Here is a 27,156-nt window from a genome sequence, read left to right on the forward strand (position 1 = left end):
ATAAATTCATTGGGTAAGAAACATGCCACTCGTATTTTATACAAAACGTAAGTATAACAATACGTGTCGTACGTTAGCACGCATACGTGTCTAACGTATAACTTCCTTACCAAACTTTATACGTGTCAGACGTAATCTTTTTTCTCAGTATATAGACATTCTGGAATCCAGAATCTGGATGCTGTAGGTATAGCTATCTAATTTTATCACGAAGTCCTGCCACTTTATTCACTGGCACAAAACATTCGAAAAAACATCTCGCATCACAACACATCAAATAACATTCATTCACGTACGTACTTTAGCGTACCTTAACATTGTCCGCTCATTTTGACAAGGTTGGATCCAAGAAGAGAATTCTTATTAAGCCGAATCAATCTAATAAGGTTGTTTTATAAGAAAACATTGAAAACATTTGGGAAAACTTTTTCCTTCAATTTTCAATATTTTCGTAAATTTTCTCAAAAATACTTTTGTGAAAATTTGGAAAATGTGGGAAAATTCAAGAAATTGATTTCTCAAAAATAGACCAGAACCCTTTATCTGGCAGATATGATGAAGGGAGGGATTAATGAGAGTTATCCCATCTGGATCCTTAATCGCTTCCCGTCAGAGTAATAGCTGTAACAACTATCTTTTGTAATTCCACGTTTTTAACAAGCTGTAAAACTTCGTTTGAGCTGCACAACACGCGAAAAGGCCTAAAACCCACTAGTCAAGACAGAACCACAAGCTCCTATTTTTCTAGATCGCACACGGTCAGATATTTCTTTTAAATGAAAAGTTCGTGTTCACCTACTTATCCAAGAATTAAAATTTTAAAGCAAGTCAATTCTCTGAATCACATGATGATTTACTCAACCCCCAAAAAAAATTTCGATTTTTTTCTCTTTACATCAACTGATAAAATGAATTTTCGTTCACATTGACATTGTCGAATGCATAATTTTCTCCAAACAATATATAAAGAGACTTCTCCAACGATTCCCCAACAAAAAGCTGAGTGCTCAATTTGTGTGTACGAGGGCGAGATTTATAAATCTATATACACACCCGCCATTCAAGTGTTATTATACAGCATGCACAACACACACTCACACATACACACACAATATACATAATATCGCTCGCAATGATGGAAATTTGTGGAAAACAAAATGAAGACAGAAAAAAAATCTCTTTCACAAAAACGCTTTTTTATCCCAGGGCTCAAACTAATTTTATCATTCAACGGTATAATATAATTTGCACAAGCGGATAAGCAATTTGCTGTTTAGATTTTTTTTTTCTCCCTTTCCCATCGTATTTATTTTTCATCATTTGTGCATGTTGTGTGGCACTTCACGCACTACAATTGGCTGAATTTGGATTACTTTTAATGTTCTTCACTTATTCGATTTTTTGCATTCCAATTCACGATCGGAATCAATAAATTTTCTAAACATTTTGTAGAGATTGTTCAACCAATAAATCAATCAATCAAAACGGTTGGATTGAAATTACGATCGACGAAAAACCACAATTGTAATCACATTTTATCGTGTAGCATAATCAGTTGAATTTGTTCGCTTTGAAATGCTGCACCAGACAGTGCATGTGGGAAAACTTCCCAAAAAAAAATTCATGTAAATTTGGAAAACATTTGATCGTTTCGAAGGGTCATCGTCGTGACGTTTTCTGAATTAAAAGCCAATTTCGGAAACGGAGAGAAAGTATATATAAAATCACAAACTACTGGTGGTGTTTTCATAAATACCGGTAAATCCATTTACGATAGTGTATAATAACGAATGGTATGTATATTCAATTCGCTATAGTTCATCCCACCCTTCAAAAGAATTCGCGTTTCCTTTTTTTTTTGTTCGAACGTACACAGCCCACAAATACATAAGTCATGTAGGGAGGTAAAACTTGAATAAAACATTTTGCGAAGGACATGGACACGAATAAAATCAAATGGTATGCGGATTTTGTTTTTTTTTTGTTCGGTCCAGTTGAATTTCAGTGTAGACACTGGCTGTAATCACGTAAATTACCAATCCATTTGACCGATTACCAGCTGATCCACGGGACAATACTCGTTAAACGGGTCTACTCTACTTCTTTAATTAAATTAATTAAAATCTGATTTTATTTTTAGAAAAATCCTTGAAACGAGCCGAACCGTAATAATGATCTGCAATGTCCAATTTTATCCCATAAATCTGTGAAATTTGCATTTAAAATGTTTCCCGATTTATTTGACTGGGTTTGCGGCAGGTCATAAAAATTCCAAATCATACGTACTGTTCGGTTCGGTGGACAGTTTTTTTTTTAACCAAAAAAATCCGATTTTAATTTAATTGGAGAACTCTAGACCCACATTCGACCTTAATTCGGCCGGTTCGACCACTGGTTCGAAAACATTTCGGTACATTTTGTGGTATTGTCGGTAGTGAGCTGAAAGATATTACCGGTATTGCGCAGTTTGTGTATGGAATTTCAACCTAACAGAAACGAAAAAGTCTGCTATTCGGTCTACCAAACAAATTGTTTTGTCGAATTGTTCTATTTCTATAAATATATATCCTAATACCGAAAACCAGAGCATTCGAACGAGATATAAATGTACGCAAACGTCCATTCGAAACTTTACAATACAAGCACAATACAACCACCGTTAAAATATATAGTACAACCATGTACACACATCTCCATAAATTTATATTCCAGTCGTTTTACATATATAATATACACAAAACAGTCAGATAAGACGAAAGAGCACTTTTCGAAGGTGAAAATTCCCATTTTTTTTTTTATTCAGACATCATGGTCTATCGATTCAGTGAGCAACAGCCCATATCCTTGATGGTTTAATTAATGGAAGAAAAAATAAATTAGCCTCAAACACTGATTGACTATCAATTTACGTGGAAAAGCGTTCAATAAAGCTGTACATTTCCAACCCAGAAAGTATCCTCGATTTTTTCCCTATCACATAATAAATAATTTTTTTTTGGCACACACGCGACGAAATCACATTAGAACAAGATATTACGTAATACGAAGACGACTCACGACTGAATTTTGTTGGACCCCTGTAAACGGGCTTTTGCTCTTTACAATTTTCGGGAAAAATTGTATAACAAAAGGTATGTAGATGCGCAACAGGCACAAAAGCGAATGTTATGATTGTGGATGGATGGGAAAATTAGTAGGGTGGATACGGGGAGCAAAAGGTATGTTATACCATTTCAATATGAGTTGTGGAAAAATGATTGTTACTGAATGAATCGGACGTCATTGGCGTCAAAGTGTGATCAACAGATTGATTAAATTGGACCAAAGTCTCACGTCAGATTTAAAAACAATTTCGAATTTTTCAACCAGTTTTCGTTACAGCATTTGTGTGTTTGGGGGCACATACGAGAGAGAAAATCGCTTCTCGCTACCTCACTATAAAAGTTGAAGGATATAGCGATGGTGTGTTCAACGTAGGATATGTGTTGAAGTAGACAATTTACGTAAAATGGGAAATTTGGTGTGATGATATGATAGGCATCGTGCGAGCATATTCTTTTTCGCATTGTGAACACTTTCATCATCTCTCAAGTACGGCGCTTAATGTGCGATGTGTTAAAGGATAATAGAGTGGAAGAATTCCCCAAAGTCGAAAATTATCTTTAATTTTTTGTGTATAAATAAGCAGAAAAGGTGATGACGATAATAAGGTGATGACGATAATAAGGTGTATATATACAAAGGTGTATGTGTCGGAGAGTGAGGCGTTATATTTTTAGAATATAGCAGAAGCTGTACGCATACACCTGTGTACAAGGTCAATAAAATAATAAATATTTTAGGTACAAGTGATGGTGTTGTCTTATGTAGGCTAGATACGCCATTGTCAATACGAGCCGCAGGCGAGTTTGTCAGTAAATAGTGTGAGTGGTGCTGTGTAAGTAGTAGTAGTGCCATAAGTAAAATGTAATGTCTAGCTACGTACAAAGTCATGTTTTAAAGAAAAAAAATTCTGGCAGTTTCACACCACATTCCCTTGTGTGCTACCGTATTTGGTGAAGAATGATGATGAAAGCGTAATTTCACTTTTGATAGATTTGCTAAACATCAAGGTTAGTTATTCCTTTGCTACTGTCATTTTATGATCCAGTGAGTTGCAAGGCTGTATACTTTGGGGAGGCCTTTTAAGTATTTAGAAAGTCAAGAAACTCAAATGGAGTCTTTCGTCATTTTGTAATTTCCTAATTTTCTGCTCGAAATCGGGAAGGAGCTATTATACAGTTCGCCGAGAAGTAGGAACTTGCCAAATTTGGTGGGATCCTAGCTCATTACCCTGACGAACACCAGCGGGAATAAAGTGATTAAAAAATGTATTTCAGGGAAATTTTGTAGAAACTGCATTCTTGTGGTCAAATGACTAAGAATTGCGAAAAAAAAGTGTTCCTCCACCAGGGGATATCAAGGATTTTTAGGAATTTAATGTGTTTCTTGTGTACCCCTTATGGTTTTTTGGGATTATTGAGGTAGTAGTAGGTTACTTCTTCACATTTCTATTGCAGATTCATGACTATCCAAAGCATTCACTTTTCTGGAAGAAGTTTGTTAGTAAATTTTCGAGATTTCGGTGTTAGAAAGTCCCCAGCGTCTTACTGGGTGATTTTTTTCCTCAACAAGCAGCCTCAAAACTTCCGAAAATCCGATATCTGTCAAAAAATACCCCAAAATGGTTAGGTGACGCAAGTGCTTACGTCTTAACTTACAAAATGTCTCATATCGCTAGAGTTGACGCATTCAGTCACTTTGTAAGTTAAGACATGAGGACTTGCGTCACCTTACCCTTAAGGTTTTTTTTACTGATTTCCATCACGCCTCACAACCTTTATTACAAATCGGATAGCACTTCTAGTAGCTTTAACATAAAAAATTAAACTACGCGCCACCATATCAAGATTATTAGCGCCATCTTACACTTTTTCTGTCGATTTCTTTTTATTTGAATCGTTTCGAGTGACAGCACTCGTTCCACTTGCGTGCAGTACTTCGTTGAAATTCAACTGTTCGATATGTCAAATCTCTTGAAGTGTACACCCAAATTTACTCTCCGTTACCAATGTCATTGGTTTAAGATCGGTACGATGTAAACAAAAGTCATCGAATCTATCGAATGCGTATTCTATGAGTATCAAGGGTGCTGAAAGTCAATCGGTTTCGGGTCTCAGACAAGAAAATATAGTTTTCAGATCAACCGTCCGGAACGAAAAGGACAGGAATGATCAAATTGTTTAAATGGTCGTTAATAAATCGTGTGAAAGTAAGTAAGTCGCCGAGAAGTGATTCTCAAATTCTAACCCCACTTCGGTCTGGGAACAAAGTGATTATTCCGTTTGTGCTTTAGTTTGTAGTAATTTGCCGCTGTAGTTCAACCGTATCGTACGAAAACACGAGAAGGGAACAGATGACAATGGATAAGGCGTTGAGTCACCGTTCCGATCCCGTCGTTAAGAAAATCAATTCAAATGAGTTCAGTTCAATATTTACCGAAAATCTCAATCAGTTGATTAGCCTGTTCGATAAATACAAATATGAACTGCGTATTGCTGGAGGTGCGGTGCGGTAAGATGTTATTATCAATCGATGGCAATATGTGGCGACGTAAAAAAATTATTTCCATTTTGTGCAGTGACCTGCTGCTGGAGAATGTACCAACCGACATTGATTTGGCTACAACCGCTACACCGACCCAGATGAAAGATATGTTCGAAAAGGAGAACATCCGGATGATCAACACGAACGGCGAACGCCACGGCACCATCACTCCGCGGATAAATGATAAGCAAAATTTTGAAATCACCACACTACGCATCGATGTCCTGACCAACGGCCGGCATGCCGAAGTTCAATTCACTACCGATTGGCAACTGGATGCATACCGTCGAGACCTGACCATAAATTCAATGTTTTTGGGCTTCGACGGAACGGTGTACGATTACTTCAACGGATATGAAGATTTAATGAATCGTCGCGTACGATTTGTCGGCGAACCGGCACAACGGATCCAAGAAGATTATTTGAGAATTTTGAGATATTTCCGGTGAGTTGGATGGTTTTGGACGGCACAGGGAGGACATTTTAAGCGACGTTCGAAGTTCGCGGTCTCGACATTGCATATTCATTGCAACCGGATTGTAATTTCAGATTCTACGGTAGAATAGCAACGAGTAGCTGTGATCACGACCAGAAAACACTAGATGCCATCAAAGCGAATATATCGGGCCTGGAGAAGGTCAGCGGCGAACGAATTTGGATGGAAATGAAAAAGATTTTCCTGCTCAATATGCGCGGCGAATTGATTCAAACGTTTTTGGAGTGCGGTGCTGCAAAGTATATCGGTGAGTTTTCCGGACAGTTTTTCGGATCAAACATCCACATAAAGACCACTTCCTATCTGATCCACTTGTCTATATTGCCCGACTCGTTATTCAAACCTTATCCAATCTGTCGGGGCTCTGCTGTGAAATTTTAAAGCGCCAACAGTAATGTGACCCCGTTCCAATGGCAGACTGCAGAGTCTCAACTGACCTTAGAGTAGATGGAGCTGTCAAGTCTGAAGTCATTTGCTCAATATTATTGTTTCACTCGGTCAACTCATAAGGGTGCTGTTGAAACTGAAACCTTCAACTACCTATGAAGGGCAATTTCCTTTTCAGTGGCTTTGCTTGGGCCAACGGCACATCTTCTACTTTCCAACAATTGTATTTATTCTGACTATTTTGTAGGAAAAACATTGTATTTATACCCATTTGCAAGGGTAAATCGAATCGGTTTAATTCAAAAGGGTACTTTGATTCTCTTTACTTCGACCAGTGAAAACATTCCTTGTTCGAGATTCAACAGGTGCAACCGAAAGTCAATAGTTTCTCAATTCTTAGGCGATGGTATCTCCAAGACGAAATTCTTGTCTGGTGGAGACATGGCCACTCTTAAACTGTAGAATTGTTGACTTTCGGCTTCTGTCTCTGACCAGAGAAATTCTCACGTAATTTCCCTACACCCAGGAATCGGTTTGAATGGCATCCAAAAGCCTTCATGCTATTTCCGGTCCGGGGTTTGATTGTTTTCGAAAACTCTCCAACAAAGTGGGAAGATTGGCAACTGTGTGAATTGAATGTCAGGCGCTGTAAGATAAGGTCAGTAGTCAGTGGCGGATTAAGGAATCCAGCGCCCTGGGCATTGGTTGTCATGAAGTGAGTAGGTGATTGCAGCGCTCCATGCATTGATTGTTAAGTAGTGATGAAGCTATCGCGAGCGGAGCGAGCGAGAAAATTTTGCAATTTCCTACTTTCGAACCTTTGTATTTCTCATTCTTCAACGCCCAAATTTCCAGCGCCCTGGGCAATGTCCCGATTTGCCCATAGGTTAATCCGCCACTGTCAGTAGTAGTAACCACTCACATTTCCACATTACAGGCTTGCCTGAGGACATTGTCTTCGATGACTTCCGAAGAATAACGGAAAATTCCAGTTTCGATAAGCAACCACTGCTGGCAATATCGTATATGAGTGCATTCCTTCAAAATTCTGAAGATGCAATGCGGCTGCATCAACGGCTCAAGCTGTCTGCTTACGAACGTGATTTGGCCTATTTTCTACCGGTGTACCGGGAGGCGGCTCGTGAAGCTGATGATTTACTGTAAGTTCACTTTTTTGTCTTCTCAACGAAATGTTGAACTAATTTCTCCAATCGATCCATTCCGATCGCCTATAGCTACTACAAACGAATGTGCGTGCTAATCGGTAAAAATCAAAATATCACCAAAGAATATGTGCTAGAGCTACTCAAATACAACGGCAAATTGGACCTGTTCGAACAGTTGCAAGTGTGGAGTGCACCGCGATTCCCCATCACCGGTATTATGCTGCAAACGCATGGTTGCTCGAAGGGCCGGATGATGGGATTGGTGATGAACGAATTGAAAGACATTTGGGCTAACGGTAATTTCGAGATGACGGCTGAAGAGCTGCTGAAAGAATTGCCGATTGTGTTGAACGAATTGAATCGGAGTAACGACGGAATGGTATCGAAAAAGCCGAAGATGAATTAGACCGGTGTGAATTTCATTGTCGTCAGGAATGGAGATTATATTTTAGGGCAATAAATCATTTTACGTTTAAGTCGTGGCGCATATTCTTTCGAATAATTGTCGCATGGATTGCGGTCAGGAATTGGTGGTTCGCTTCAGTTCAGAGAAAGGTAAGAATTTCTTGTAGTTCAACGATTACATTTCGGTCGTTTGCGAGTCGGTTATTCTGTCGTTCATGCGTGTAAGGATCTAGAAATTTATCTAAAATAAAAATACTTCGGGGTGTCAGTAACGTTATGGGTGAAAAGGTCTTTGCTCATGAGAACTTGAAATTTGTTTTTAATCTCGCTGGCAAAAAAGCCTTGAGAAGCGAGTATGCCGATAAAAACGTCTAGGATCACAGCTCCTAGCATGATCTTAAGAAGTATTCGGTATTCGGAGACTTATACAATCAAAATGGACCTCGCATTTCTTTCATAAGTCATGATTTCTTGGTGTGAAATAGGGTGTAGCGGTTTTTACAAAATGTGTTAGTTCTTTTAAGGCTCAGCCGGAAATCCACTCAGCTGGTCCATCTGATCATTTTATGGAAGAAAAAAAAAATTCAAACTTTGATTTTGTGCTGCCGCCAGATCGATTTTTGAAAATTTCGTCGTTTTCGGTCCACATCACATATATCGATTTTTTACGGAGTGCTCAGTGTACATAAAAAGTTGAGTAAACATGGTAATCTAATCTCCAGGCTTCACAGATTATTTTATAAAAAAGATCGAGTCTAAAAAATATTTTTTGAGTTCATGACTGATTGTCAAAGTTCCCCAATGGTGATGTTGAGACTTTAATCTCGCCTCGAAATTTGATGAAAATGTGCAAAAATGTAAATTAAACTTTAAATATGCTAAATGGACCGCGGTGAGTCAAATACAACATCTGATTTGAATTGGAACACCTAAATTTGATATTTATCTGACAAAAAAATTTTTTTTTGGTACATGGAATATTGGTGGCGAAAGTCGAATTACCTCAGATCAATAATTTTTTAGCTTATAATGTATTCCCAGGTTCTGACAATGCGAAACCTTCAATTAAACACAGACTAATTATTAGACGATGCGAGAAAAAAAAAATTAACTCCTAAGTTACCGACATCGTTCCGGCGCCCGGCTCGCATTGCGGCCCTCCGCTTCGCTTCGGGGCAATGGGCCGGATCGCTCGGCGTGTTAAAACGCTTTCTATGTGCAAAAATTGGTATTCATTTCGTAAAAAAATGAATTCTATAGGGACGAACTAAACTCCTTCACGTTACATTTCGTGAAAGGATGAATGCCCTAGGAACCAACAAGACGCTTCTACCCCGAGAGGAAAGTTAGTAAGAATATCTTGAGATCTCAATCTCAACTCAACAAAATCTTGAGTTCTGCTAAAACATTCCACGAAACACTTCACACTTACAATGTGTAGAAAGATGAATTCAGTAGATCAAACATTACTCCCAATCATCTCCTTTTCTAAATTCTTTATCTCAGTTTTTATTTATTTTTATCGTCATTTGAGGTCTCCGATTTGAAATTTTCAATATCTGATGTGATCTTATTTTCTGAAATTATTATCTCAACTTTTTAATTTGTTTTATCTCCATTCCATACACTTATTATTTCCTTATCTAGTTACATTACTTATATGCAAAACTCATTTTATTATCTTCAATTTTCTATGGAACTTATCTCCATTTTAGAGTTTCATATCTCCATATCACATTTTTGTATCTCCTTTTATATCTCCTTTTTTATAAGTTTTATCCACAGAAATATTATTATCGATTTCTAAAAACTGTTTTTGGCTGTAACTTTACCGCCAAAAAGCCAAAGTTACCGCCAAAAAGCCAAAGTTACCGCCAAAAAGCCAAAATTACCGCCAAAAAAGTAAAGTTACCGCCAAAAACTAAAAGTTACTGCCAAAAACCAATTTCATCGTCCCTATATAGAGAAGATATTTTACAAAAACTATTTTTTGGCTGTAACTTTACCGCCAAAACAGCAAAGTTACTGCCAAAAACCAATAGTTACTGCCAAAAACCAAGAGTTACTGCCAAAAACCAATTTTATCGTCTCTATATAGGGAAGATATTTTCTAAAAACTGTTTTTGGCTGTAACTTTACCGCCAAAAAGCCAAAAGTTACCGCCAAAAACCATTTTGGCTGTAATTTTCCGTGTTTTTGACTGTAACCTTAAGTAATTGCAGGGTTGTCCATCGATAATTTTTTGGCGACTACTTGAACAAGGTCAAAATCACCATCGGGGAACTTTGACGATCAGTCATGAACTCAAAAAATATTTTTTAGACTCGATCATTTTTATAAAATAATCTGTGAAGCCTGGAGATTAGATTACCATGTTGACTCAACTTTTTATGTACACCGAGCCCAGCGTAAAAAATCGATATATGTGACGTGGACCGAAAACGACGAAATTTTCAAAAATCGATCTGGCGGCAGCACAAAATCAAAGTTTGAAAAAAAAAAATTCTTCCATAAAATGATCAGATGGACCAGCTGAGTGGATTTCCGGCTGAGCCTTAACAGAACTAACACATTTTGTAAAACCGCTACACCCTAGTGTGAATAGAAACACACAACATTTGTAATCGTACACGCGTACTGTTTGAAAATTTGGAGGCATTTTGACGTTGGAAAAATGAGTAATCGTGCTTGGAGAAGTGTTATGCTAGGACCCAATGTATAATGCCAAGTTATTGAATTTTTCGTCAAAACAAACATAAAGCCGACGATAACATGACATCGGTCAAGAATTTTAATTCTTCTAAATTCTTCCGGATCACGGGTATCATGATTTTTAGCCCCGTACGAAGTACTGGGGGCTTATAAGATTAATATGCCGTTTGTAACACGTCGAATTGGAAGCAGACAGTAAGGGCAAAGCATTTGGTTATGTTCATAGATGACGAATCCGCAATAAAAAAAATGTCCGTCCGTCCGTCCGTCCGTCCGTCTGTGACCCCTCTAGCTTGAGCAAATCAGAACCTTTTTTCAAAATTCTTTTTTTCCCCGATTGGTATCGACAAAAGTAAGGTCAAGTTCGAAAATGGGCATGGTAGGGTCGGCCCTTCCAGAGCTAGGGCCCTATAGGTGTTTTTCAGTCTTTCGACGATATCTACCGAAATACGCACGCAATAGCTGCTTGTGATATATCAAATGAAAGGTATTGACGAGTAGAACAAAGTTGCTGAACATTGTTTTTGGGTAAGATGCAACTCGAGCTTGTTGGGAGGGCTCAAAGGTCGTTACTCGGCCCTAAGTGTTTTTTGCACATATATCGAGTAAATCTCATCCGATTTTGCTAGATTTAGTTTTTTATGGAAGGTAATTGAATACCGAAAAGAACGTGGCGAAAAACGTTTCAAAATTGGGCCCTTGGACTAAGGCCACCACTCGGCCCTAAGTGTTTTTTGCACATAAATCGAGTAAATCTCAACCGATTTTGCTAGTTTTTGTTTCATTTGAGAGATAATTGAATACCCAATAGAAAGTTGGCAAAAAATTTTGGGTTTCTAAAATAATGTCGTGAATTGTTGTTTTTTTTTAGAGGTACTTCGTACGGGCTTTCGTAATTGCGCTATGCGCAATTTTAAAAATGAACACTTTCAGTAAATTTGACCATGCCCAACTTGACTTGCATTCTGGTAACAGACGCATTAGAGGGTTGTAGACGTATTACGGTTCCGGGCTTATTACGGCTACGGATGTATTATGGTTACGGACGAAATAGGATTACGGGTCGTACGGGGCTAAGTCGCAGCAAACGCTCCGACTGTTCTGATGCCTTGTTTTTTAACATTTTCCTTTATTCTAATCTCATTTCATCAGTGTGAGACACAATTAACCGAGATGATTGTTTTCGATTCAATTGCATACTTGATTTGCTATTTTCTTAGAGTGAAATCACTCGCCGACCTCTTCATAATGTTTTCGACAACATCAGTTAGAACTGAGTTTCGTGTACATTCTTGTCATTCTTTATCTATGGACGAAATCTTGAGATCCGATTACAGGATCTCGAGGAAGTTGTCATTAGCGAAGGTCTTCAGTCAGACACACTGAGTGTCAAAAGTCTTTTCATGACAATCTGAAAGTGGTAAGTTAGTTTTTGGTGCCCCGGGAATTCAACGGCCGAATTATGATAGTTTTCAATTTAACACCAGCAAGCTGGTCATATGACCTATCACTTAGAAAAGCTGGATTTCTACAGTAGTCTGGTTTCAAGTTGAAAACTAGTGCCTGATACGGTGTAAAGGTACCAAAGTAAATAAACACTGAAGGTAGGTAGTACAAGTACGTAGTTAAGAATCACAGTCAATTTAGTTGTGTTATGTTCCACTCATATTTAATTAAATTGCGTCAAGTTATGAATGAATTCTATTCCAAGCTTAACAGGTGTAACAACATTAGTCACAAGAAAATATGATGCTGGCAACATTACAAAAATAAATTCACCTAAAAGTCGGGATTGAAAAAAAATCCGCGAAATATTTGGTGAATAAATAATTCTAATCGAAACTGAGCTACATCGACTTTTCTTATTGGAAAGTAACAGAAAACTGGAAAAATTCAACAGCTCATTAAGTGATTACTAAATCATTCAAGAAAAAACACAGAAAAAAATTGATCCTTTGAGGGTCTACATGGTCTACATACTTTGTTCAAATCACTTTTTTGCAGGGACTACTTTTAGGAAAATATTTTTCCAAATTTTCCATAAAAAATCAAAAATTCAAAAAATGTGGCCAAAATGTTTCCCAAAAATAGTTTTTAGTTTTTTGACGCTAGTCTGCTTTTTGTTCTAAATTTTAGAATCCATGAAGGCGGCCTGCTGTCAAGTTTTTTAGTGCAGACTGTTAGAGTCAAACCACATCGAAATTTTTTGTCATAGCCTCAATTCAAAACGTGAACTGAACACAAAACTTGTCTTAAAACAATTAATTTTGAATAATATTACAGTATTATCGTAAATATTACAATAAGGATACGATATCACTGTAATATTATTCACAAAAAAATGTCAATGTCAAAACTGTCACTTCACGACAAAAAGTTTCGATGTGGTTTGACTCTTATGTTAAGATAGAAGGCATTTGTTGTTATTCTGAGAGGTGCCATTTCTGGTGAGAAAATAATCATTTTCTACCATAAAATGGCGGGTTCAGCCATATTGGGTGAGAAAATGATTATTTTCTCATCTAAAATGGCTGAATACCAGAACACGCTGTTTATTTTTCATGCATTGGGCATAAATTACTTAATTTTTCTCATAATTTAGGCCCTCAGCATGAAATAGTCGATTACATTGGATGCCAGTGCCTAAAATAAGGATTTTTAACCGAGGGATGTCTAGAATGGACTTTTTTTCTGTGGGCCTTTTTACCTGTAGCGAAAAAAATCGGCGTAAAAGTCGAGTTTGACTTTTTAACTGGAATTAGACGTTACGGTTCATTTTCGTGAAGATTTTCCTAAATTTCTGAAAAAATTCTTAAATTATTAAAGAAAACTTTGAAGAAACTCAGAGGAGTTCAAGAAAATTTCTTAAAAGCAAGCCTCGGGGAGAAGCTAAAAAGAATTGATATTTGAGACTAAAATTGAACTGGAAATGCAGAAGAAATTGAAGAAACACTCAAGAAGTTAAAGAAACTTTAAGAAATTGATAAACGTAAAAAAACATAATTTCTTGAAAAAAGCATTAGTCCTGAGTTCATTTTAGATCATGTAATGTTCTGGCAGTACCTTCATCTTGAGTTGTCATTTTCAAAAAAAATTAAGGATCAACTATTTGCGTTTCTAACACTATCACTTCCCCAACCGAGCCGAGATCTCTATCCATAAAAGTGTAACCGTTTTGTAAGAAACTTTCATAGTCAAAGAGTGCTCGGTTTTTGTTCGAGACGAAAATTAAACTGAAAGCAACAATACGATTTAGGGCAGTATGCAGCATTTATTTTAGATGAAGGAATATTTCTGCAATATCTCATTTTTACGAGCTGATGTTTTTTTTACACATGATCAGAATGTAGTGTTTTACAAGGAGTTATTTTTTTTAATTTGAGGGCCTGGGGGTATGTTCCATCTTGAATAATACCCTGATTACAAAACAAAAGACATACAAAATTTAATGTTGAAGCTTTCAGTGCACACACCTAAGAATAATTGTGTGACCAATACCCTCTCTAGCAACCAATTTAGGAAAATTAAGGTGGTAAAACTGTACAGTGATTCTGTCATAGAAAATTTTACACTTTTAAAAATGAATTAAAAGAAGTATGAGCAGCGAAGTCATTTTTTGTGTTGAAAATATTACGTCTCGATTAACCATTTCGGTGTTCCAAAATGAATAATTTGTGATAGTGACGTGTTTTTGTGTATTCCTTTGTTATTTTGGTGTGCAAAAATGAAATAAAGTTTAAAATTTGTCTTTTTCGTATGAAGTCGATATTGCTTTAAAAAAGATGGCGGCACGGCAACTCTACTAGGTCCCACCTGTTGGGTGGGTTGGGTCCCTTGACTGATAATTTTTCCAAAATAATTAACCAATTATATTACACTATTATAAATATCTTAATTTATTTTAACTGATTTTTTCATCTCATATCAGATTAATCGTCTACAACGTGACAAAGAAGCGCATCCGATAAAGACACAATGAAATTCTATTGTGTTTTAAAGCCTTTTTCAGTGATCACATTTTCATTGAAAGAACGTTCGTGCCTAGTTTTCAAATATACGTTGGCTCTCATCGCAATTTTACGAGTGTAAAAATCTTACCAAATCAAAATGACATTTGACACCGCCAAAATTAACTGCTTTATTTTTTTCTATTACTCTGCTTGATACTTTGCCGCAAACTGCTCGCTCGTCCGAGCTGTCTAATATTGCAATACGATACCGCAACTAGTGTGAACTACGACCCTCGCTTCGCTCGGGCCGCAAACTTCACACTCGTCAGAGTTGTCTAATATTAGGTTTGGTCTAATCGCAAACTTCTCGCTTGTCCGAGCTGTCTAATATTGCAATACAATACCGAAACTCGTGTGAATTACGACCCTCGCTTCGCTCGGGCCGCAAACTTCACACTCGTCAGTTGTCTAATATTAGGTTTGGTCTAATCGCAAACTTCTCGCAAGGCCGAGCTGTCTAATATTGCAATATGATACCGCAACTCGTGTGAATTCCTTCACACTCGTCGAAGTTGCCTAATATTAGAATTGCTTGACTGTTGTAATACTATATACTCACTGTATAGATATATGCTGCTTGTTAATTATCAAATATAAAAATCAACTATCAATTATCAAATACCAATAATCGAATTTCAATGATATTGTTCATTTATTACATTGCATTTCTATTTTTTGGGGTAACTTCCGAAGCGTTGATCACACATAGCTTATCGTCGAACTTAACCTTCCAAATGTCAGATGTATAATTTTATGAACCAAAATTTTTCACTATTTTCTGCCAGTCAAGGGAATAAGACATTAAATTATCAGTTGTCAACAGAGTAAAATCCTGTTTTTCTGGAATAGTTTCCAGATACTTTTAGGCCCACATGACCTATCTTCCAACTATCTTTGTGTGGTTACAATCATTTCAGTGAAGGGAATTATCAATTACCAATAATTATCAATTATCAATTATAAGCAGCGTAAAATGAATTTTTCTGGAATAGCTTTCAGATCCTTAGGCCCGACATGGCCCATCTTTGAATTCCATTCCTCGTCGATTAAAACAAATTTTATTAAAATCGGTTAAGAATGACTCAAGTCATCTCAAGTCGTGACAAATAGATTACAAACAATTACGTTTCTCATAACATTTCATAAAATGTCACAGCACATTAAATTATCAATATTAATTTTCAATTAACATGTATTATCAATTATCAACAGAGTAAAATCCTGTTTTTCTGGAATAGTTTCCAGAATCTTATCCCGATATGGCCCATCTTTGAAATAAACCTCTGGTATCCCATTCCTCGTCGATTAAAAAAAAAAATCATAAAAATCGGTTATGAATTAATCAAGTTATCGTGATTACAAAAAAAAAATAGGTTACAAACAATTACGTTTTCCTTCACATTTCATACATTGTTAGGTTACAAACATTTTATGGTATTTTCTGGCGTAAGACCCTTGACTTTCAGCCAAGGGAACAATATTATTATTACCAATTATCAGTTATTACAGTTACATTTTATATAATAATATCACCACAACACATTAAATTATCAAAATATCAATTATCAGCACTGTATTATCAATTACAATTATCAACAATTAAAATTATCAACAAAATCATGTTTTTCTGGAATAGTTTCCAGAACCTTATCCCGACATGGCTCATCTTCGAACTTAACCTCAGGAATTTCATTCCTCGTCGATTAAAAAAAAATCATCAAAATCGGTTAAGAATTACTCAAGTTATCGTCGTGACAAAAAACAAATATTTCAAACATTTAAAGTTTTGATAATTTTTCATACACTGTATGGTTACTAACATTTTAGGGTATTTTCTGGCATAAGACCCTTGACTTTCAGTCAAGGGAATTACAAAAAAAGTCAGTGTCACACTTGTCAAAAGAAGGTGGTATTTTGGCTGCGCCAAAACGAAGTTTGGTTGCTAGAGACGGTATTGATGTGACACATTTTTGCTGATAAGTAATGTAAATCTCCTGGTATGCAATGAATTTTCCTTCACTTGTGATGTAATAAAAAAGTTCCCACATACAACGACCGCTTTCCGCGGGCTAAGAATGTACATGTAACAACAATATTCCGGGTGGATATGCAATAAAGTTGTATACGCATCTGTTGTTAACTATTATTTTCTTCAAAGTGGACAAAAATGCGGATTTTCGCAAAACACAAGCATAAAAATCGGGTTCACCTCGGGGACAAATGCGAAATTCCACCCTGAGTCGCAGTTGGTTCCCTTCAGCGAAAGCTTACGTATTTGTTTTTCGACAATAACTCTGCGGTGGATGTTTGGTCTAAATCACTCAAGTAAAAATGCTATTGTATTACCTGCTAGGAATTTCGCGCCGCGTCATTCACAATAATTGACAAAAATGACACTCTTTGTATAAGGAAAATGTCACTTTGTGGGTTATTGTGAATTACACGGCGCGAAATTCCTCAACACCGTCTGCGGCCCTTCTCAGAAACTTTTTAACGAAAACTTATTGCCAATGAAATAAAGGAGAAATTTTTACGATTGCGACGCTTTTGAGAGATAAAGTTTGATGAATTTATGGGCCGCTAGCATTTTTACTTGGGTGATTTCAACCAAAAACAGTACAGAAGCTGACGAAAATTAAAGCTAGCGCAGATTTTTGCGGTAATAGCGCGAACCAACCCTGGCGATGAAGTGTCACAATCACAAATTCATAATTTTAGCAGCAACTTTTCCGAGTTTCAGACCTGAATTCCCATAAAGGTGAACGTCCGTCAATTTATAGCACTGTTCAATGTCTTCGTAAACATCTAAAAGAATTCCACATAACAACGAAACTAAATGCCTCCATACAAACAAAAGTCCTACCGATGAATAGAACCCCCATCCACCCACTATTGAGCGAATATATATGTCGTCAGTTTTCCACAGAAATGCTTCCTTTCAAGCATTGTCCCCTCGCATTATAATAAATATGAAAGAATCAAAACCAAATTGCATCATGCTAAACTATTCATACAAATGAAATCGAAACGTATCATTAGCCATTGGATATTCATGGAACCAACGTCCGTATTTAAAATGTATTACCGAACGAAAAAGAGTTTATGGAAAAATAAAATGTAAGTGGAAAAAATGTCTAGCCCTCGTGTCGCCGCAACACCCTCCAACTATATATTTGTTGGAAATTGTTTGATATATCGAGAGAAATGAGTGAGTGCTATTTTCTTATACAGCAATTCGAAGTGGGTGAGTCAGAAGCGGTTATTATTGTGACCACACACAACATTTTACTTGTATCGGGAAATTTGTTTACTCTTCTTATGACACGTCATTTTTCGTTCTTATTGTCATTTTGATGAAAAACTAAAAAAAAAATGAAATTTTTGGCCATTTTTCGTCATATATTCGTATGACTCATCGATGATGATTCTTTTTTGACTCATTTTTTGTCTTTACCATTGTTAAAAATAGTGGCGCTATGGCCATTTTTAACCAATTTATTTTTGGGGTTATTGGCTGTTACAATTGAAAATTTCATCAAGAGGTGTAAGGTGTTATTAGACCGAGAGCCTGTGTGTATATATCAGTCCCTCAGCATTATGAAATCGATGTCATATTGTTACGTTACCCGATACGAAAAACATTTCTTCTTTGAGTTTTATTCTTGAGCATTAGGAGTGCCCTAACGAGAGTGTATGTATATGTATCTACACCGTCACACATCGCAGAAAATCCGAATTGGTGCAAATATAGGGGCATTGATGCCAATAATGACAGACGAAAAAAAAATAATTGGAAGGTATGCTGGGCCTGACAAGTTGGTAATATAGCATCTTTCATAAATTATTTCACCCGAACGAAAGATATGGTTGAAAATGTGATAGAAAGAGATGCAAATAGTCGTCACGCGTGACATACTTTATAAATGAAGCCTATGAAAATTTTACTTTTGGGGACTTTGGGACCGGATAGAGTAGATGATTTTTATGTTTTGTAACCTTTGATTTTTGAAAACTGACAGCTGGGACCGTGTTAGACGTTTACAAGGTCATGAAAATGATCTACACAAAATTGGAGGCCAAATGACACTTAATGGGATCTGTTCCCTTACCCGTTCTTGAAGTGCAAGCTATGCAACAACAACAAGTTGAAAATTGTTCAGTTATCGAAATTATCTGTATTATACATCATTGCGTTGATTTTTAAGGGTAAAGTGGTAGCATATATCATTTAGAGTCAGAGTTGGACCAGTTTCACATTCCTTTGGGCATTGATTGACAAAAATTTGTAGAGTCATTCGTTCACACTAAAAATCAAAAAGAACTTCGAGGATTGCCTAAATACCCAGGCGAGGGGTGGACAAACGTAAATTTTGTTCGAACCTTGTTTTTTTTAAACAAATGTTTTCTTGTTTTTTTCTGTTTTTAAACAAAAATTAACCAAAATATCATTCACTTTCTTTAGTTTTATTTCAGGTTTTTTGTTTATTTTTTAGTTTTATTTTTATTTTTATTTTTTTTTTTGGTTTTAAAACAAAAAAATGATGGCTCTTGGTTGTTTTTTTTGGTTTCTTGTGTTGTTTTTCTCCTTTTTCTTCTTTTTTTGATTAGTTTTCTAGTTTTTTGACCGGTTTTTGTTGTTTATTTTAGTTTTTTCTGTTTTTTTTTTTGTTTTTTATTGTTTTTTCTGTTTTTTTTTTGTTTTTAAAAAGTTTTCCCCTCGTACCCAGGCCTGATTAGAGCGAAAGTAAAAGTATGACGAAATCTAAAAACATTTCTTATGAAAAAATTGAACGGAATTAAATTCCCAAGAGAAGATTATGAAAATTTTCAAATTCCTTTAATTACGCAGCGGAAAAAAGTCTAACGTACATCATGTATCATAGACACGACATGAATGCTGTCAGCATAAAATATGTAAGATTTAGGTAAATCATACATATCAAGCGAGAAATATGCGTGTAGTGTGTATCATTAAACATGTTGCAAGGTTACGTCCTTACACGACGTATACCTGAAACTAGCATTCTGAGGTCACCGTCGTACTTGCCCGATCCCGATGCACCTTTTTATACCTCTTATAAGACATAGTGGTCCAGGGTCCAACGAATAATCCGTATTCCGAACAACATCCAAAGTAATTGCTATAAGAGCAACGTTGCATAAAGTCCAACATATTTTCTCAAATAGATTTGGATGTTGAAACCTCCATATTTATTATCAACAGATTAACAAAGATTGTGTATAATCTGTGTCCTATTATGGCAACCAATCCTACTTGTATTTTCCGTTTTCAATTTTTCGTTCAAATGAATTATGCGAAGCGAAGAGGGTTTCGAATATTTTTTCGTTTCTTTTTATAATCATAACGATGCAGTCACTGAGTGAATAATACGGTCGACCCTCCCCATAAATTTCCATTTTCTCACCAAACAATAGAATAGTAATTTGAACGAGCGAAAAAAACGAGCTTATGCTCAAATTCCACATCGCATCGACTGCTGCTTTATTCTATGCTCTGATCCGAAATTTACAATGGAAAACGAAACCATTTCCCAATGGACTTTAAAATAAACTGCAAAAAGAATTTATTATCGTTATGTTCTCATCAATCGGTAGCCACGCGACAGTAACGACGTTACGGCGTTACGCAACATACGCGAGCTTATGCATGAACTGAACATTGTATTTATAACAACACAACTGACGATACGAGACAAAAGTTTTCCACTTCTTATTTGCTACTTCACTTCACTACATAAATGTTACTGTACATAACAGTATCGAACCTAATGTTCAATGCACACAGAGATAGTAAATTTTGAATACATTTTCGGAGGTAGTCATCGGTATTGTTTCGAATTTTTTGTTTGTTTGTTCGACTCGATGAGAATTTGTTTCTTTTCATGCTTGCACCGTCTGATAATCCACAATGTAATCAACAGGAAGGGTGATAACACATTCACTTAAGATTATCAAATAACAACCGAATATTTTCTGTGTGGACACCTATAGACATATAGATGACCTTGGACTGGAGGAAATACCAATTAATGATTTTTATTGAAAGGTCATTTTGTATATGAAATCGCTATTTCCACCGCTCCATTCAAATTTTGACATTGGACCATGTATATAGAGATAGTTTCATTGATAAACGGCACATTAATCTCACAGTAGTTCGTTCGTACACGGAGTTAAATGAGAAACACCTCAAATCCCAAAGGTGATGAAGAATGACGAACATATTTTGTCTGACTAGATTGATCGAGTTTTTGAGTTTTCCTTTTACCTGGCGGCTCACAGGTCACACGGTATTTTAATAGTCTAAAACCTCGTTGGGGCTAGTAGTGCGCACTAGGTTGATGTTGTGGGGTTATCACAACAAAAGGGATCATGTTGGAGTTGTCATTTTGTCTGGCGGCTCTCTGAATTTTGTCTGGCACTAGCTGAAAGTTCATACATCATTGGGATCTATGGCACCGATACGACGATGTGGGGTCATGACAAAAAATGGTAATCTTGGACTTTTCGTTTTGTCTTCCGATGCCGCAATATGCAATTTTCATGCAGATCGTAGACATATTTGTAGCTCCCAGTTCACATTCATGTTCAAACAACAACATCGATGGGGACTCAAAATCAGTGGGACTCAAAATGTCAACTATATTGCAACTTAGGAACTAATCGTCAGTTTCTAGGACAAATTCAAATTTTGTTAATCTAGGGAACTGGAACAAAGTTGGAAATTTCATTTCGAGAGTGTTCGTTTCGCTCAGGCTACAAGTCACCAGAGAAAATGAAATTTCCAACTTTTTCCCCTAAGTCAACACAACGTTTTTAACAACAAAGATTCCTGAAGTTTCTCAGCTAAGGTCAGACCATGACTACTTCTCGCCTGCGTTTTGAAAAATCCTTTATTTCAGTTTATTTACGAGTTTCTTTCCTTTAAAAAATAATCGAAAAAATTGAGCTCATGGTGATTACTAGGAACTTCTTCATCTCCTTTTTATTGGAAAGATTGATATTCACGCTTCGAATGATCTATCCGAATTAGTAGTACACTCACGGATGAATTATTTTTGCCAACGACATTTTTTTATTTTTTCCATGGCGACAGTGGCAAGGAAACAACTTAACACTCATAACACAAAAGTCGGAGTTTGTTGAGGCACCAGACTATGAGTGAAATGTAGAACACATCTGGCCCTATCGCCACACACCCATATCTTTTCTGGTTTGTTACTGTGCTCGTGCTGCATCACATCTGACAAAGTGGCTAGTCATACTCTGTTGCATGTACAAGTCTAGCGAATCATAAGCAAAATGGTATTCACCGTCATTGAAGCCAAAACTCTGCAGTCGATTATTGGAAAAGTTATTTTTTAACTTGTTACCTAATTAATGTTAAACGTTCACAACACTCATCGCAGCAAAATGCCAATCATTTTATTGTTTACGCTTTACCACTCTGTCAATGTAACGGCGAAACAATGTCTTTTTTTCGACATACAGTGAGGAGATTTATTGATTTTCTCGATTTGACCATCTGTTGAAAAATTCAAAACAGAGTTGAAAATATCCCTACTTATCAAGATGTTACGGAATAGTTTACTGTGTGCACTATATACAATTATGCGAAGCGAAGGGTTGTTTGAATGGTATATATATGTGGGTAAGCTGGAGTATTGTAATGACAACAACAACAAGTTCGATTTAGATTTTTAAATCCCTTTATTCAGCATACAATGACCATATTCCGTTATATAAATTCAGATTTAAAAATGTTCAATTCAAATATCCCTTGGTAAGGAAATATGGCAATTGATTTTTGATAATGTCTAAAAATTCAGGATTTGTATACGCCAGGTCTCTTAATTTTTCGGCTGTCCTTTCGTCATTAATTCTGTCCTGGTCCACAAGTATGAATGGTAGATTGCATACCGCAATAATCACCTCTGAAAATCACCATCAGACAATATTATAGGAACACCACGCCATGTATCTGGGTCGATCATTGATTTTACCTAAGAATCCGTTTCGCTGCAATTCAATTTGTAGATCGAGCATCGATGGCGGTTTTGCCAAATGGCCAATGTTTCTTAACGATTTTGTAAACTCATTGTAATAGTATGTGATCAGTTCGTTTTTGAATCGTTGACGAATGTCCGATGAAGCTACTAAGTATAGTACAGACAGTAGATCAATCGCTGGACTAGCCCAAACACAATACTGAAAGTCAACCTGTGAAAGAATTGCAAGCGGTATAAGCGAGTCCTCAAGAGAAAGGAGTCTTTTAAAGTTAAAATTCCTTGACAGTTGTCTTTTAAATAGGTAGTTGTTTCAAGGGACCAACGCGAGAGGAAAGAAGGGATCTGCAATAGCCCTATTCACGTTAAAAAAATGTGGTTCAGATCCTTCGGAGGAATGTCGATTTCGTTTCATTATCGGACACTAAACAATTCTCTAGAACATCATAATTGACAAAGAATTGTTTCTGAGTCGCGCAACGCAATCGAAAATGCATGCGTTTCTATGCGTTACCATGCGTTTCTATGCGTTTTCATGTAAACTTTGAATGCGTTGCGCGACTCAGAAACAATTTTTTGTCAATTATGATGTTCTAAAGAATTGTTTAGTGTCCAATAATGAAACGAAATCGACATTCCTCCGAAGGATCTGAACCACATTTTTTTAACGTGAGTAGGGCTAATCTGCAAGTCTATTGTAACATACCATGTTATTCATATTCAAAAAACTTGCGAGAGGGCTTCAATTCTGAAAATTGAGTGGATGCCCTTTACGAACGGACCCCTACACAAAAATTTGCTGAAGGTATTGTTAATATAGCAAAAATGAGGTCAATGACACAAGATCTTAGGAATTGTGTCTTTACAGTACTCTCCTACATTTATTGAACCTATCCTTATTTACTATCCACAACATCGCAGAACCCTCAATGAGTCGAACCAGTCGTGTAACAATAATGTTTGGAAAACTAAGAACCTTTTTGCATGATCCTTTCGTATGAAAATAAAATTCAATAAAATTGCTATACGTGACAGCTTTCGTGCTTCCCGGCCGAAAGTGAGGGAATTTTTGAATTTTCTTCGTGAATTCGTCCCCTTGCATGGATAGTTGTATGCGTATCTGTATTGGACTTTCGCGTAAAATCAATCGGCTTAGACTGAGACAGTAGTACTAAAACGTTTTTGCCAGCCAAGACGTTGCTTCATATATAGCTGCAGTATCAATCATATCAAATTGTTTAAATTTATTGCCCCCTACTTGTAGATACGTTTGCGTCTCTCAAATAAAATATTTATCTCACCACAAACGTACTTATCAGTTGACTCAACACAAGATTACCGAATTTCAACGCTATGTTCACATTGGTCCCGGTAATACTTACGAAAATCACATCGTTCTGTTCCTCATCGCCTTTGGTTAAGATGTTCTTAAAATTCAAATCGCCATGATTCAGTACATTAAACCCATTCGGTTTGGCAGTGAAAATGTCTTTCCCTTTCGTCAACAGCGAATTTTCCAATGCGCTCAGCTTGACGACATAATCTTCGAATCCTTGCCATTTTCGCACAACGTTCACGAAATACCGATAGTTGTCCAGCATGAACGTTAGGTTTTCGCTGTATTTTTTGTTAAAAATACCGGAGGCGAATGAGGACACGTTTTGATTCTGTAATAGGACAGAAATGGGTATTCCATTCACCAAGGGCACAAAAGTACACAAAATTACCTCATTTGCCATAAACAAAGATGTTGCATGCCATCTGGCTAGCTTATAGACGGTGGCTAACGTTTTGTTTAAATTCATCGTTGTCTCCGGCACAGCATACATTTTCGCGGATAGATCCTCCAACACAACAACAGCATTCGATTCAGCTGTATAATAAATCACCCTAAATGGTTACCGATTAATCGATCGATAGAAGAGAACCACCAAACATTTCTACCTTGGACCGAATTGAACATTCTCCCCGGCACGGTTCACTAAACGATGCATTTCATCGAGAATCGAACTGTAAATGCTGATTTCGTTCTCAAACGATGCGTCTTCTTTAACGGGTCGTGCTGCTGATGGAACTTTCAAAACGAAAGTGAAATTGGTCTGGGGCGTTTGTTTCGACCAGACTGTAATGGTGGCACGAAATATTGGACTGGCAAATAAATCGCTTGATTTAGAGGCGGGATTGATGGTGAAACCAATAATCTATGGCAAAACAGGTCTGAATTTAAAAAAGGAAAAAATTGATTTCAAACCGCTCTAGACCTTCACATCTTTATCGGATATGCAAGCTTTGATAACTTTGCCAAAGAATTGCTCATTCATCCATTTCGGTATGTCTTGTTGCACCTTCATTTTCAATTTTGATTTATTTTCCCAAATAAAATTTTCTTCGAATTATATCCCCGCGATAAGGTATTATACAACAGCGGAAAGGCAATAATTCTGAATTACACCTTTCTAATCGACTTATCTAATTAAACTGAATCAAGTTTTCGGCTGTGGTTCATGACTGTATGTATTGAAATAAACCTCGTGAAAATGATAAGATTAACGGTTTTGGCTTTACTGAGTCTGTAGAAAATTCAATTGATTGTAAAATGCTAATTTATCTTTTCGTAATCTATGTGCGCAAGCACGATATGATTGTAATGTCCATTGGCGTACTCTCTCTGCATTGTTTGCCGTTACGAACGTACGTCGTACATTATGTCAATGAAGTCTTACAAGTTTATTGTTTGCTTTCGGGTACTCAAGCAGTATTTGACTATAAAAGATTGAATTTAACTTGGGGGTACAACGATCATAATCAAAGTCATGGCTATATTCATGTCAATCCATAGCACTGTTCCTAGCATTAACATTGAAAATATATGGAGGCTGATGGTATCCAAATAGGCATTTCTGTCGTATAACACAGGAGCTGAAAAGTTGAAAAGTTCAGTTTTTGTGTAATGTTTGTTGATCCGAGGTGAAGCAGGGGTCAATAATCACGTGAACTACATGACTTTTCCTTTGTTTATCCCGAGTTCTGTAATGGATTTTACGTGATACGGCAGTGTAAATGTCGCTTTTGCTCATATGATGTATGCTTTCTTAGAGTTCGGGTGGAAGGCAATAATATCACTGAATCGACTTCTTCCGTCGGTTTCAACAGCATATACTTCCTCGTAGCATATGAATCCTATCATTCTTATTAGGTTGGCAATGAAATGTTTGATACTATGATGTCTTGACGTAATTGGCAGGTTGTTCGACGAGCAGCTTCCAGAAACATGTTAAATGGATTCACACTCTTTGCCGCGTTTACGATAAAGGTTGGAAGAGCTTCCGACACCTGGACATTCTTTTGAGGTTTAAGTAAATTTTCTAGTTTTCCTAGTGGCGTAATAAGCAATGTTCGAGCCTAGGGAAGACAAAAGCCTGTAAAATAATTCAAAAAACTTTTTTGAGTTCCATGTCTGCGGTAGTAGGTAATGCAGATCGAAACCCTTTTTTATTTCTAATGCCAATGTATTTCGAATATGTTTACTGTAAAGGTTGGTGTGTATTAGACAACGTTATCAATTCTTCGATCGGTTTTTGGCGATCACGAACGTACCAATATGTTTGAGAAATATTCTTCTTGTGTATATCCCGTTTGGGTTTTACGAAAATCAGCTGATTCTTTGCTTCGACATTCCAAGAGGTGGTTCGATGCTTGTTCTTCCGAATGACAAAGACTGGCGAGTTGACAATCCCGAATCTGTTTTAATGTTTGTACAGCACAGCAAATCGTGTCCAGTTATTTTACGGAAGTTTGCAACACAAATTTGACGAATGTTAGATAGAATGGTTGATTCTGTTAGATTCCTCCATGTCTTGTCCGTCGATATTTCATTGTGATGATACTTCATGACTAATTTGAATTTTATTTCGATTCGATGCTTGGCTTGACCGTATTTTTTCGTAATCGGAACCCTGAGGAAAGTCTTAAAACAAACATAATGTTTGATACATACTTCTCGATAAAGACGAATATTGTACGAATAACCTCTACGAAGACGAATAGCCTCTAATGAATACTATACGGATGCTAAAGAATGACATTAATGGACAGCAACAAAGTTTTGTACATTCCAGTTGAGTCATTTATGAGATTAAATAGACTACTGCAACTGGACAGTGTATGGAAAGTGGTCCAAGCTCAAGAAATTAGATCCATTTTTGTAGCAAAAGTCCAAAAAAGAGACATTAGGCTTCTCACTCTATGTCTTTTCTCTTAAATTTTGAACCCAGCGGAAGTGAGAGAGTGTTCATTTCGACTATGAT

General features: G+C 36.6%; 2 protein-coding genes across 3 annotated transcripts; one reads left to right on the forward strand and one right to left on the reverse strand.

Moving 5' to 3' along the window:
- The first annotated feature begins 5,029 nt into the window (after positions 1-5,029).
- Positions 5,030-8,171, forward strand: LOC119084128 (CCA tRNA nucleotidyltransferase 1, mitochondrial). Of its 2 annotated transcripts, none has more exons than XM_037193977.1 (6): positions 5,030-5,311; positions 5,396-5,613; positions 5,681-6,091; positions 6,196-6,389; positions 7,467-7,689; positions 7,765-8,171. In XM_037193977.1, exons 1-6 carry the CDS (start codon positions 5,270-5,272, stop codon positions 8,099-8,101), a joined length of 1,425 nt encoding a protein of 474 aa, XP_037049872.1. In that variant the 5' UTR covers positions 5,030-5,269; the 3' UTR covers positions 8,102-8,171. The 2 variants fall into 2 exon arrangements, with proteins under 2 accessions (XP_037049872.1, XP_037049873.1); XM_037193978.1 differs by having other exon boundaries at positions 5,112-5,315.
- Positions 8,172-22,531: 14,360 nt separating this feature from the next.
- LOC119084129 lies at positions 22,532-25,379 on the reverse strand. Its single transcript, XM_037193979.1, has 6 exons — positions 25,111-25,379; positions 24,794-25,050; positions 24,577-24,739; positions 24,232-24,516; positions 22,847-23,063; positions 22,532-22,777 (listed from the first exon to the last, which is right to left on the reverse strand). The coding sequence occupies exons 1-6, from the start codon at positions 25,198-25,200 to the stop codon at positions 22,608-22,610; spliced, it is 1,182 nt and encodes a 393-aa protein (XP_037049874.1). The 5' UTR covers positions 25,201-25,379; the 3' UTR covers positions 22,532-22,607.
- Positions 25,380-27,156: the final 1,777 nt, after the last annotated feature.

The sequence above is a fragment of the Bradysia coprophila genome, unplaced genomic scaffold, assembly GCF_014529535.1.
Source record: "Bradysia coprophila strain Holo2 unplaced genomic scaffold, BU_Bcop_v1 contig_732, whole genome shotgun sequence".
NCBI classification, from domain to species: domain Eukaryota; kingdom Metazoa; phylum Arthropoda; class Insecta; order Diptera; family Sciaridae; genus Bradysia; species Bradysia coprophila.

Excerpts from the sequence above, each read along its gene's own strand:
- LOC119084128 (XM_037193977.1), top strand. The coding sequence starts at position 5,270 with ATGATCAAATTGTTTAAATGGTCGTTAATAAATCGTGTGAAA. Across the intron at positions 6,092-6,195 it reads AGAATTTTGAGATATTTCCG|ATTCTACGGTAGAATAGCAA; the intron begins GTGAGTTGGATG and ends TTGTAATTTCAG. Across the intron at positions 6,390-7,466 it reads CGGTGCTGCAAAGTATATCG|GCTTGCCTGAGGACATTGTC; the intron begins GTGAGTTTTCCG and ends TCCACATTACAG.
- LOC119084129 (XM_037193979.1), bottom strand. The coding sequence starts at position 25,200 with ATGAAGGTGCAACAAGACATACCGAAATGGATGAATGAGCAATTCTTT. Across the intron at positions 25,051-25,110 it reads TATCCGATAAAGATGTGAAG|ATTATTGGTTTCACCATCAA; the intron begins GTCTAGAGCGGT and ends GTTTTGCCATAG. Across the intron at positions 24,740-24,793 it reads AATGTTCAATTCGGTCCAAG|GGTGATTTATTATACAGCTG; the intron begins GTAGAAATGTTT and ends GTAACCATTTAG.